This window comes from Antennarius striatus, chromosome 9, assembly GCF_040054535.1.
Source record: "Antennarius striatus isolate MH-2024 chromosome 9, ASM4005453v1, whole genome shotgun sequence".
NCBI classification, from domain to species: Eukaryota; Metazoa; Chordata; class Actinopteri; order Lophiiformes; family Antennariidae; genus Antennarius; species Antennarius striatus.
Window position 1 is genome coordinate 20,695,190 of NC_090784.1, and position 12,635 is coordinate 20,707,824.

Consider the following 12,635-nt stretch of genomic DNA (forward strand, 5'->3'; position numbering starts at 1 on the left):
AAACCACTCATGCAAGATCATTCTTTCTGGATTTCACAACTGCTTATGTGATTACTGACTGGATTGAGTAACTGTACTTACTGTAGATGATGACTGATAGCAATGCTCCCACAATCACAAAAATGACAGCTGTTAAATGACACACACAACTCATGAGGAGAAAAGGAAGGAAGTCTCTGGTTTAGTTCATTCAGTTTTTGTGTGAAATGCTTACAGGCAATGATCCCATAATGTTTACGAGGGTGCTGCTGATACTGCTGTGGACCTAAAGAAGAGAAAGAAATAGCATAAAATATTTTAATAAGTGCCAGGAACTCCACACAACCACAAAAAAGGTTTTGTCTTACTAAATCAAGACCATAAAAGTGAGATTGTATACAGATTATATCATATATAAATAAATTCCTTGTAATTTCTAAACCTTGGAAACCTCCTCCCGTCTAAACTTAAGAACCTCATCTGCGAATTGAGTGGAACAATTTTCCATCTTTCCAACTCAATCACTTCTGTTTCAGCTTCATCCCAAAGATCATTGATAAGTTCAGTTGTGCTGAAAAATTCCCACACACTTAGACATTATCATGACAATTTAGATGAAACATTCAAACGTTACTTACAGGAAGAGTGAGAGATGTTTTTGATTGTTTCTCCTTCATCCTGTTCCACCTCCACTGGCCCAACATCATCAGAACAGATGATGTGGATGTTGTTCTCCTCGGAACACACAACACATCGTTCAGGAGCAGGTCCAGCAATTCCAGCGCAAGGTGGAATTTTTTCGTTGACTCTTTGGAACACATGATTGTCATCCTTGTCATACACGGTCGTCAGATTGGGACATTTCTGTTTGTCCATGCAGGTATAGCACTGAACTAAAAAGAGAGAAAGTCTTCAATGAGTAGCACATTGTGGTCCTGATATTTGTCTGTTATGTATAGGTTGAGGATTTATTTCTGAAATATTAAAATACAGTATTGGCTTAAATTTGTCAAGAATTATACCTAATGTGCACTTACACATTTGATCAGGTGGTCCTTGAATATCTGCAGCAGGAGCTAAAATGTTGGAAGATATTTTTGATCAAAAGACATTTCAGAGCACAGACAATGTATTAATGTGAAAGAATTTAAAATACAAAAGGCAATTTTTGCCTAAATTTAAGATTTCTCAGTTTTCTAATGGTTTAGAAATGTATATGTGGGGATGTGGGGCAGTTTTTTAATGACTTTTCAGTCAACACACAACATGAGATTTGGTCAAATCCCACAGATTATATTCAGCATTGAGATTAAAAATAAATTTCTTAGAGAAATAGCCTTGATGACAAAATGAACTAACCCTAAGCTATACCAACTAATGTGACCAAGAAAACAACTAATTTGAAGACTGACTAAATTTCAGCTACATCAAATGTTTTTCATTGGATTCATTCTAAATTTTAAAATTGATCATATAAGTTTTCACAAAAATTAAAGGTACAGTCGTCTTATTTACCCACGTGTCAGTCCACATTTATGAGGATGTAAACAATAATTTACTGTAGTCAAGAGGAAACTAAATTGATGAAATAAGCAGACGAGATCTACCGCCTCAGAACAGGACACAAGAGTCCATCTGCACCTGAAGGCTCTATCTCTCTCACTCATACCCAGACTGACTCTCACTTATTTTCTGCAAAATGACGAAACCAAAAAGAAAATCGTAGGATACCAAAGACCAGGTGGTCTCTATGAAAGAATTAAAGAGTGAGTTAAAGAGCAATTTTGATAAGTTAACGAGTGACTTTGATAAAAAGTTGGAAGAAAAGCTAGAACCGGTACTAGACTAGCCTTGGAAGAAATGAAGGACAAAATGAAGAAAATGCAGAAAGGCATGGATGAAAAAGACAGAAGAATTGTTGTCTTGGAACAGGGACAACAAAGAATGGATGATTTGGAACAAAGCATTCGTATAAATGATGTGATTATCATTGGAATCAAAATCAAGCTGAGGAATTACAGAAATGCTATGGCTAGTGCTGACATCGAATCTCTGGAGCAACAAGAGAGTTCTCAACTGAGGGATGTGGAGATAACTATAGATCCGGACCAGATTGAGACATGTTACCCATTACCATCTGGAGGGAGGAGACCACCTGCAGTGCTGATAAAATTCAACAATCGTAAACACAAGATTGCTCTTCTGAAACAAGGCTTCAAACTGAAAGGAAAAAAATGTCTACATTAATGAGAATCTCACTAAAAAGAATCCTGATATCGCTCAAAAAGCTCGACAACTGAAGAAGAATGGGCTGATCGACAACACCTGGACGAACAACAGCAGGATCTTCATCAGAACAAAGGGGCTTTCTCCGGACCAGATGAAAACAAATTTTGATCAGCAGTGCAGAGGAGTTGGTGAAATACGAGCAATAAAGACAGACAAGAATTGTTACTACACCAAAGATCTGCACAACAGAATCACTTCAATAGTGGGAGCTCTACAATTTTGGACACGTCAAGTATTTCATGGAACAGTCGAAGAAATCAACATCATTGATGTCAGAAACATGGACTAATGAATAAAAAAACCCCCAAAACAAAACATGTATTTGTGATAACATAGGATAATATTAACTTTGAGACTTTAAAGAGCATGTTGATATCTTTTGACAATATAATACCATGTGAAACTGTTAAAGTGTCTGTAACAAACTGTTTAATTCTTGTATGAACACTGTCTGCTGAAAGAGGTGAATATGATCATTATATTCTTGTGGAGAACACAAGAATATAATGATCAAGGTCAAGGTCAAGGTCAACTTCTAGTTTTGACTATCCATGATGTTAACAAACCTTGTGTTCCTAGGAAGAATGTAAACATGGCTATATTTTAGGGTAAAAGGCTAACATCTGGAGGTGGATAAGGGTATGAACATCTGTCAAAATTCAATGTATGAGCTGGTTGAAGACTTTTAATATCTGAGTTTGTTGATTACATATTCTAATGACAGAGATGTTTGTTGATGATTTAGGGGACGGGAATCTTACAAGCCAATGGCTTCTACCTGTTAACCCCTTTTTTTTTTTCTTTTTTTTTCGGATGTTGTTGATGTTTCAACACTGATGAAAGTGAAATGTGTTGTAATAACATGTCTGGAAAGAAGAAAAATAAAGTGAATAAATAGATAAAGCAGCGGTCCGAAGATTCTTCTTTCAAGAAGTTTAATGGATCTTTTAGTAATTTGCCATTGGTGGATCAAATAACATTTGAACAAGACGCTGGCTCCTATTGACAAAAATCCATTAACTGCATATTCACATTTTTTACATACCTGCATCAGAGACCCGGACGGTACAAATGATCCAGCTAAGCCAGAAGAGAAGCGCTCCAACGTGGCGCTGATTACGGCGCATCACAGCTGAAATACATGGATAACAGGATCATATCTGTATTAGGTGCAGCTTTATGAGGTGTTTTTTTTTTTTTTTTTAACTTTTGTTTAAATATTAACTACAATTAATGTCGAACTATAGTGAAGGATGATGTGCTAACTTTCCCTGCCGACGTTGAATTAAATTTAAAGGCCGACCTTTAAGGCCGATAAATTTAAAGCAGTCCAACACAAAAATAAATGAGATAAAAACATTTTCATCGAGGCTTTTTCAGTCTATAAAACGCATAGGATTCAATTTGCGATCCGTTGTACAAAGGCGCTGATGGCCAAATTATGGGCAGCGGCATTAAATAATAGTATTATCCGTGACGCTTATAATTAAAATATATTAAAATGCTTTATGCTCATGAAAATGTTCCACAGATAAGATGAAAACAAGGTTAAGTGTACTTACATTTACTGTTCATCCCGTCAGCCCTTCTGCCGCCCGGAGAAACCGGTGGAGTTGCGTTAGAGGCTTCTTTGCGGGTTTCTCCGGGGCCCATCTCTGGGGCCATTTCTGATCGGTCCTCCTCAATCGGCCGCTCCTCGGTTGTGGTTATTTTTGTCAATAAACTTTCCGTTTTCCCCTCCGGCTTGTTATGATAATAAACTTCCACGGTGGATGAAGGAAAAAGCGTGGTTTTCTCAAAGCTCAGCGACAGTGATGTTGGCGCAGCGTTAGAATAAGATGACGGTACTGACCACACCTTTCCGGTCAGGCAATCGCAGGTATGTCGCTCCTGCTCCGGCAGGAGCGTCACAGAAATACCTGCATCTGCTCTCAGGAACGCGGCTTGAAAATCACCGCCACCGGACGTGTGTACCATGTTGGAGGAAAGTCCCGCGTCACTGTGGAGCGAAAAATAATGCTCATTTTCCCCACAATTTCACAAGAGAAATTGAACATTTAATTCAAAATTATTCATTCATATTTTTCATCAGTTATTACATTATATAAGTTTAGGTTTAAAAACCATTCAATTTATTATATTATATATAATATAATATATATAATATTATAATTTAATAAACCCACCCGCTTTCCTGGGTGTGAAGGCTCTGGCCACCTGGGGGAAAAAAAAAAAAAAGGTAAATAACACGAAAGTAAACCTACCGATAATAACTGCAAACGACAACAGTTTTTACATGACTTGTCAAATAAATAAATAAATAAGTGTACACACACACACACACACACACACACACACACACACACACACACACACACACACACACACACACACACACACATTCAGACGCGTAATTCCTCATTACGTCACATCACTATACACCTGTCGTAAATGCTCTGCGTAAAAGCAAAATAATTTCTGTGTTCATTCACGTCAATAAAGGCGAATATTTGATTCAGGCGACAGATCTGATTCTGTCGTCTAAGACATTTTCGGAAATCTGAAATGAATTAAATGTGCGGCAAGTCTTTGAAGATCGTTCTATATAATTGTCATGACTGGTAATTTTCATTGTTTGCGCTTCCCCACTGCCTGACATGATCGATCAAGTGATCAGAACAGAATATCGGTTCGCAAATCTTACCTTCTGCCTGTGGATATGGATAACAGTTCTCCATTTCTTTGAACTGGTTGCTTTTCCAAGCTGCGATCTGCTTTTGCCTGTCAGGAAATGAATGAGGGAAAAAAAGAAAAGAAAAGTTGACTGGAATAGTTTTACACGAACTCCATCTACTGGAGGAACGTAGAATTTTGCAGGGGAGAAACAGTGTTTTTTAAAAAAAGGAAAGAAGAATTCATGCACACTTTTTTGTTGTTTTGATTCAAACACGTCTAAATGAATTCAATTAATCCAGATTTAAAAAGTATCTGAAAGACATAGTTCCAGATTTCTGACTGATGCAATCCAGAAAAACTCAGAATTACTGATGTCGATCGCCCCAAAGCTGTGTTGTAAAAATTAATTAGATTTAAGTAAATATTAATGTTTTGCAGTTCTTGTACTTCTTGACATTTTAAGATGTAGCATACCAGTCGCTGTGACGTCATGCATGTGACCCATGTCTACATTCTTTCCTTTCGGCTTTGACCTTCAGGGGTCACCACAGCGAATCAATTGCCTCCATCTAACCCTGTCTTGTGCATCCTCTTGTCTCACACCAACTACCTTCATGTCCTCTTTCACTACATCCATAAACCTCCTCTTTGGTCTTCCTCTAGGCCTCCTGCCTGGTAGTTCAAAACTCAGCATCCTTCTACCAATATATTCACTATCTACACAAAAGGAGTGAAAACCGGCTATTTTCTGACGTATAACAGGCTCCACGTCGAGGATGCGTTGATAAACATGCTTGAAACTTGAATATTTGTCTGCCTGTTTCTTTGTTTGAGTCATAAAGTTCATGTATGTATGTATGTATGTATGTATGTATGTATGTATGTATGTATGTATGTATGTATGTATGTATGTATGTATGTATGTATGTATGTATGTATGTATGTATTTATTTATTTATTTATTTATTCATTCATTCATTCATTCATTCATTCATTCATTCATTCATTCATTCATTCATTCATTCATTCATTCATTCATTCATTCATTCACGTTCTTCGCCAAAGACACCGACGCCAGTTCTGGGTCAGACCTGGACGCGCTGCCCCCTGGTGGAGAACTCTGGTGAAGGTCGTCCTCCAGGAGGAACTGCGTGAATTTCCACACGCTCCGGATCCTCTCTCCTGTCGTTCTCGGCTTTGTTTTGCTTATAAACGTGTCGATCAACGCACTGATGGTTTAATTAATTTTTAATGAAATATTCGGTTCACAGGCAAACTTAAAATTCGGTTCACAGATCAACTTAAGAGCTAAAATGAGAATAAACACAAGACAACGGCACATTAGCTCACTTAGCAAATAATAGTTTTTACAATATAAAATCAATAATATATATGATAAACATGAAACCTTCAGGCACAAATAAATGAAATTACATAGCTTGTTGCCACTCTCGACTGGAGCTGAACTACTTCCAGAAGCTTAATCTCCCTTTTCTTTGTAACTTTTTTACCACTTGTTTATTTCCCTGCACTAATTACCTTTAATTCCCAGGAGGCCAAGTGCGCTCTGCGATATTCCAAAATAAAACATTTCTTGTGAAAAAGGAAATGTTGCCATGAATTATGGTCATTACATAAGATATGATAGTGGAGTCTGGCAGGATGGGACAGATAGGTATATCTTCACTAGGGCTGGATATACTTGGATATCATTCAATAATGTATGCAGCTTGATTTGTAATGTGGTCTCTTTAAAGGATGGTGAAGATGACAACGATGATGATGATGATGATGATGATGATGACGATGATGATGATGATGATGATGATGATGATGATTGGAAAAACAGGTTCAATCCCAGATCAGAGATAGAATAGGATAGGATAGGATAGGATAGGATAGGATAGGATAGGATAGGATAGGATAGGATAGGATAGGATAGTAGGATAGGGGAGGGGAGGGGAGGAGAGGACAGTAAAAGTTGTAGAAAAGAGGAGATAAATAGAAAGAATAATGGGAGAAGTTTTCTTAATATGAATGCAGCTCAGTGGTTTGTTGGTGCTGTTGTTTATTGTGGTTTGATTCCCGGTCAAAAACAGGAGAAGACTGGAGGGGAAAGGATGGGATTCAATAGGCTAGGATAAGATTATAGACGAGAAGGCAGGATCAGATGAAATGCAGTTGGAGGAAAGGGCACATGAGATTCGACTTTATGGGATGGGATTAACTGGGATACTACACAACATGACGGCTTCGTAGGAATGTGGCTGTTGGTGGTCTCACCCTGGACCACCAACGACCACAAAGTAGGGATTTGTAAGGGTGGGGTAAAAATCTAATGATCGTGTCTTAGGTGTTGCTCCGTTTATTTCCACCTGGTGTTCATCACTGCATCATCATCATCATCCACCCAGTCATGTCCAGTTATGAAGCCCACATGCCGTCTTCTAATTGGTTCTTTCTAAGGGTGGAGTCATATGGCATTTCCTCATTCCTGCCTTCAGGTTAGCAGCTGCGGCGCTCAGGCACGCCTCCCTAGATCAGGGTCATGGACAAGGTGTGGAAGGAGTAAAAGAGAGATAACTATGTGAAGTCATGCTCAGACCTGATCCCTCTGCAGCAGAGAGGTAGGTGCCTGTTCCTAGACCAGCAGACAACATGTGTCGGAACAATGTGGAGAATCTATTTGGCGTCAGACTGACAAACCTGTTGGAGCTTTGTTTCTCTCCTGTTTTAAAAGTGCATTTCACTCTTTGCTCAACCAGATTCTAAAAATTTAAGAGGTAGTGATGATAGAAAAGCTGTTTTTATTGACATGAATGCTTATGCTCATGTTGCTTGTCGTTTCTTTCATTTTTTTTTTCTGTCTGATGTTACAAATAATTGTAGAAATGTGACTGACTAGACTCTCAAACATTTGTTAAACTGTTAATTTTCAAGATGTTGGTTTTGTTCACTTTTTTTTTTTTTTTTTAAATTTACTTGAATTACAAGCAGCCAACTTCTGTTCCAGCTATGACAAAGCAAATGGATGTTTACCACAGTGAATTTACCGGTTTGTCAGGTTTTAATCCAAATTTAAGCAACACTCAGCTAAAGTTTGTGTGACATGAGCTGCCGGATTCTGACTTCAGGTAGATCTACGGTCAGAATCCTTAAAACAAGTAACATGTCTGTTTATATCAGTGCGTGGAATCTGTTATTTATGCAACAGGCTCTGTGTTGTGGAGTAAACTCACCTGAGGTGAGCAGGTAGGTTCTACTTTTTGTCTATTTTGGGTTTTGAGTTCTGCATCGAACCTCAGGGTTATTCTAATCCCAGATCCCAGATGAACAATTTGTCCACATATTCTGTTTATATGAAGCAAAGCGATGGTTTCAGAGTTTCTGTTCTCTATGACATGGAGTCTCCAGTGTTGCTCAACAGGGCTGAGTAAACGAGTGAGTCATTTGAAAGTATTGACTCTTCTGTCTGTTTTTTCAGACAGTTAGTATCTGATGTTTAAGTACGGCAAGCTTTCTGGTTCTATTTGCACACACTTGTATGTATGGTGCGTTCAAAATTTAAAGTTGCTGATGTAAAATGACTTACGCTATACATTTTTTGCTGTTTAAATATGTATTTTATTTACTGTTGATGTGATTCCTAGTTTGATTTCCATATTTCGAGGAACTCGCTTTTAAGTGAATGTAGGAAAATTTGTGTATTTTCATACAGTAAATATTGTGAAATATTCTTCCTTGAAGTGGAAAGTAAGTGATAAGAGTCTGTAAACTGCTTTGAGGGTTTGAGGAAATGTATTAGTTACTTTCTACCACTGAATACCACCACAGTCTATACAAAAACCACCTGGAACACAACACTAATTGGAATTCAGCTTCAAGAGGTTGGCTTGACTTTAAAGTGTAATCTTTCACGGGGGACCTTTGTTTGAATTCTTCTTGCATCAGTCAGACGTCGTCATGTGGCGTCACGAGGACGAAAAAAAGAACCAGAAATCACAGCAGTCCTCCCACTCAAGCCGTGACAGACGGGCATAGAACAGTCCCCAACAAATGTTTGATGAGCTTTAAGCGCAGGAAATACGTCTTATTTCTCTTTTGTCTGCCATGATTTAATTTAAAATGACTTCACCCTCGCTCTGCAGTCATCCCAACGTGACCTAGATGGCTTACTCCACCGGCACCATCGCCAAGGGCTGCTTTGGGAAGGTGTACAAGGAGAAGTACAATGATAAGTGGGCTGCTGTTAAGAAGGTCCCCCACCAGCTCATCAGTAGGAAGGACCTGGAGAGAGAATGTGAAGTATACAAGTAGGTAAATTTAGTCCGGCCACAGTTTAAATATCCAAAGGCACTTTATGATTAGGATTTATCTGTAATTATCCAATATTTGCCTTCTGTTGTTACCCTCTTAAACTACTAACTTTTACACATTCTGTCACGTTGGTTGTACATCCAGTGGATTAAAAACATGAATATTTGATCACATTTTAGCTTCTTCCTCATATCGTTACCAAATTATTGGCTATCCGTGGGGTCGGGTGTGCTGCTTTAGTTTGAAACCTAGATTGTTTTTCCCACTTCAGTCGAGCAACAGCCACACATATGAAAAGGAGAACTGCATTCTTCCACCAAACTCACCTCCAGCTCAGACTTGATGCTTTTTAGCCTATTTTAGACTTATTTTGGAAGTGTTTCGCGACAGTATGTTGTTGTTTTTTTGCTCTAAATAGAGCTTCAATTTATTTGAGAAGCTTACCTGACCCGGAGGCCATTGAACAATAGCGTTTGGAAGATGAGTTTAATTTTAGGTAAAACACCAGAGGGACTAAAGTAACTATAAATTAAGTGGTCTAACTGGTTATTTTTTAATTTTTTTCTAACTGATAACGGACGCTGTTTGTCTTTCTCACCACTGTTCTCCAGTTCAGCAAATCATCCCAACATTGTGAAGCTTCTGGGCAACATCACTCTCAGAGATGGAAAATGGATCCTTCCTCTGGAGTTTATTTTTGGGGAGGACTTAGAGGTCACCATCTTTAAAGCATCAAAATCCAAAATACAGGTAAAGCAAATATAACAAGCAGACGAGACTGAAGCTGGAATGATATCATAATATTACAAACTCTCAAATCCTTGTGACTACTTTTACTTCCTCTACCCTTTTGGTGTCTTTATGCATAACCGCATAATTTCCTGTGTCGACCAATCATCTCATGCATGAGACGCATGACTGAAACAGATCTCAGCATGAATTTTTAGCGTGAGGTTAATGACCCCAATCTGTGTCTGCAAATGTCGATTTAAATGTTTAGATGACAAACTCCAACAACAGGAAAATTGTGTGCAGCCAAACACGAGGAAGCCATGACTCATAAATGTGATCTCAAATTTCCATCTTCACAGTTGACGCCCGCTAATAAAGGCACCATCATCATCGGCATGTGTGAAGGGCTGCTTCACCTTCACACCAGAGATATCGTCCATCAAGATCTCAAGCCTGAAAACATCATGGTGAGTGGAGGCCTGCATGTGCTATGACTGTGTCAGCCATAAATGTAAAGTAAAATAAAGGTTGTGGGTTTTTACCGATGCCCTGAAGTCAGATTCAACCCGGCTAATTTTCCACTTCCTGGTAAATGAACCTCAAACAGGTTAAAGAAAGCCATGACTCACCAGATTAAGTCATCTTTCTGGGAATCGAAAGCCGCATGGTTCTAATGAGATATTAAAATTTTGAAGGATGGAATGGGGAATTACCACTTTGTTTACTTGAAAATTAACATACATTTTTATTGACATAGGTAATGTACCATTCTGCATTAAAGCAATCTGAATATTTCGTTGCATGTACAAACGTCTTATTACTGTGCATTAATAGACAGGTAGAGACAAAAAATTTAAATTTAATAACAGACTGAACTCAATTGAATATACAAGCAGAGCATTAAAACTACAAATAAATAAATCCAAGACAGGCTTACTTTATTAATTTTTGGCTGACATCTTTGTAACCTGCTCAGCTGCTGCGTTTGTGTTTGTGTGTGAAATACAATTTCTTGGGTGAATGATTTTGTTTTGTAATTTTTATCAAAGCAATATTTACAAGAGAAATATTTGTCCTCCAGGTGGAGCATAACACAAACAGAGCGGTCATCATTGACTTGGGACTGGCCAAGTTCTTCCGGCGCGGCCTCAACTCGGCCATGGACATGGGGAACGAAGCCTACTCCGCTCCTGAGGTTCTACAGAGGAACAGCCAACGCGACCAGCGCTCGGACGTATGGGCCATGGGCAAGATTATCGCCGAGCTCCTCGCCCGGGTGCGGCTGTACACGCCCAGCGTCTGTCCCGACAAGATCAAGGAGACCCTGAAGGACCAGCCGTACTGTCAGGCCGTGTGTAGGATGGTGGAGACCAATCCTACCTTGAGGGCCTCCATGGGAGGGGTTATAAGTGATATAAGAAAGGCTGGACGTGCAGGTGGAGCTGATGCTACACCAGGAAAAAAGGAACCTTCATCTCACCTTGGAGCCAAAGAACGGTCTTCTTCACCAATGAAAAGGGACGCATCACCGTTTAGAAGGGACGCATCACCGTTCCACAGGGATTCACCGCCAATCAACAGAGCTCCATCGCCATTCCACAGGGATTCACCGCCAATCAACAGAGCTCCATCGCCATTCCACAGGGATTCACCGCCTAACAAAGCTCCATCACCATTCCACAGGGAGTCCCCACCGGTGGATAGAGCTCCATCGCCATTCTGTCCGGTGGACAGAGCTCCATCACCGTTCCACAGGGATTCACCGCCAATCAACAGAGCTGCATCACCGTTCCAAAAGGATTTACCATCAGGTGACTGGTCTCCATCGCCACTGAAATGGAAACGCTCACCCAGACCAGACATCAAAATTGCCCGTCCTCGATCCGGATTGGATTTATCTCCTTCCCCACAGAGGACGGATGACAAGAAGGAGAGGATGAATGGATCTGACCTCACACAGGACCTTTTGAAAATGAGAATGTATCAAGAAGCTGCCAAGGATCTGCCCTGTAATCTCCCCCAGACGGGGAGGGTGGTGGTTCGACGCTTTGAGGAGAAAAACGGGGAGGTTGGATCATGGGAGCAAATGGAGGTGGTGACTCGTGATGGAAAGATAGTCAAATATGATGATGTCAAGTTTAATAGCAAATAGTAAGGATTTAACAGAGACCTATTTAACACTCTGAGCCTCTTGGTCCATGATTTGGCAGAACAGCATGGGTGTGAAATATTCTGATGTATCACCACCAATGAGCCTGGATGTGGAAAAAAACCCCACAGAAGATATAACCATAAGAGTTTAAACAGTTTTTTGGAGAAAAAAAACCTTTTTTCTTTAAAAAGTGTTGTTTGAATGTTTATTTCAGGCGTCCTTATTTGGGATATCTTCTGAGGGAAGTACACATTTCCACTAAGCTACACTTTCTCTTGCAGATAAAATGAACTTCATGCAAACGTAGAAATGCATGATGGGACTTTGAAAAAATGTGAGCAGAGGACTACCTGGAATGATTTCGGTTGTGCTTGAACATGATGTTCATCACTTGGGTTTTTTTGTACTTTTAAGAAGCATCTGCATGCACAAACAACCATCTGTTGATCTTTGTCAGCATCTGAATAAAACCTGTGAACAAAGTTCATAC

General features: G+C 39.4%; 2 protein-coding genes across 11 annotated transcripts; one reads left to right on the forward strand and one right to left on the reverse strand.

Annotated features, from left to right (window-relative positions):
* Positions 1 to 43: 43 nt before the first annotated feature.
* Positions 44 to 5,009, reverse strand: LOC137601493 (uncharacterized). Its single transcript, XM_068323696.1, has 8 exons — positions 4,973 to 5,009; positions 4,455 to 4,485; positions 3,831 to 4,267; positions 3,314 to 3,400; positions 1,017 to 1,055; positions 618 to 872; positions 215 to 265; positions 44 to 129 (listed from the first exon to the last, which is right to left on the reverse strand). The coding sequence occupies exons 1-8, from the start codon at positions 5,004 to 5,006 to the stop codon at positions 44 to 46; spliced, it is 1,020 nt and encodes a 339-aa protein (XP_068179797.1). The 5' UTR covers positions 5,007 to 5,009.
* Positions 5,010 to 7,440: 2,431 nt separating this feature from the next.
* Positions 7,441 to 12,625, forward strand: zmp:0000000881 (uncharacterized). 10 transcript variants are annotated; one of them, XM_068323937.1, is made up of 5 exons: positions 7,441 to 7,571; positions 9,093 to 9,261; positions 9,873 to 10,011; positions 10,353 to 10,460; positions 11,075 to 12,625. In XM_068323937.1, the coding sequence occupies exons 2-5, from the start codon at positions 9,176 to 9,178 to the stop codon at positions 12,143 to 12,145; spliced, it is 1,404 nt and encodes a 467-aa protein (XP_068180038.1). In that variant the 5' UTR covers positions 7,441 to 7,571; positions 9,093 to 9,175; the 3' UTR covers positions 12,146 to 12,625. The 10 variants fall into 10 exon arrangements, with proteins under 10 accessions (XP_068180038.1, XP_068180033.1, XP_068180041.1 ...); XM_068323932.1 differs by having other exon boundaries at positions 9,093 to 9,257; XM_068323940.1 differs by lacking the exon at positions 7,441 to 7,571 and adding an exon at positions 7,606 to 7,727.
* The last annotated feature ends 10 nt before the right edge of the window (positions 12,626 to 12,635 follow it).

Coding starts and splice junctions, on each gene's coding strand:
- LOC137601493 (XM_068323696.1), bottom strand. CDS start 5,006: ATGGAGAACTGTTATCCATATCCACAGGCAGAAG. Junction 4,486..4,972: donor TCCATATCCACAGGCAGAAG/GTAAGATTTGCG, acceptor TTTTTCCCCCAG/GTGGCCAGAGCCTTCACACC. Junction 266..617: donor AAACATCTCTCACTCTTCCT/GTAAGTAACGTT, acceptor TCTCTTCTTTAG/GTCCACAGCAGTATCAGCAG.
- zmp:0000000881 (XM_068323932.1), top strand. CDS start 9,112: ATGGCTTACTCCACCGGCACCATCGCCAAGGGCTGCTTTGGGAAGGTG. Junction 9,258..9,872: donor AGAGAATGTGAAGTATACAA/GTAGGTAAATTT, acceptor ACTGTTCTCCAG/TTCAGCAAATCATCCCAACA. Junction 10,012..10,352: donor CATCAAAATCCAAAATACAG/GTAAAGCAAATA, acceptor CCATCTTCACAG/TTGACGCCCGCTAATAAAGG.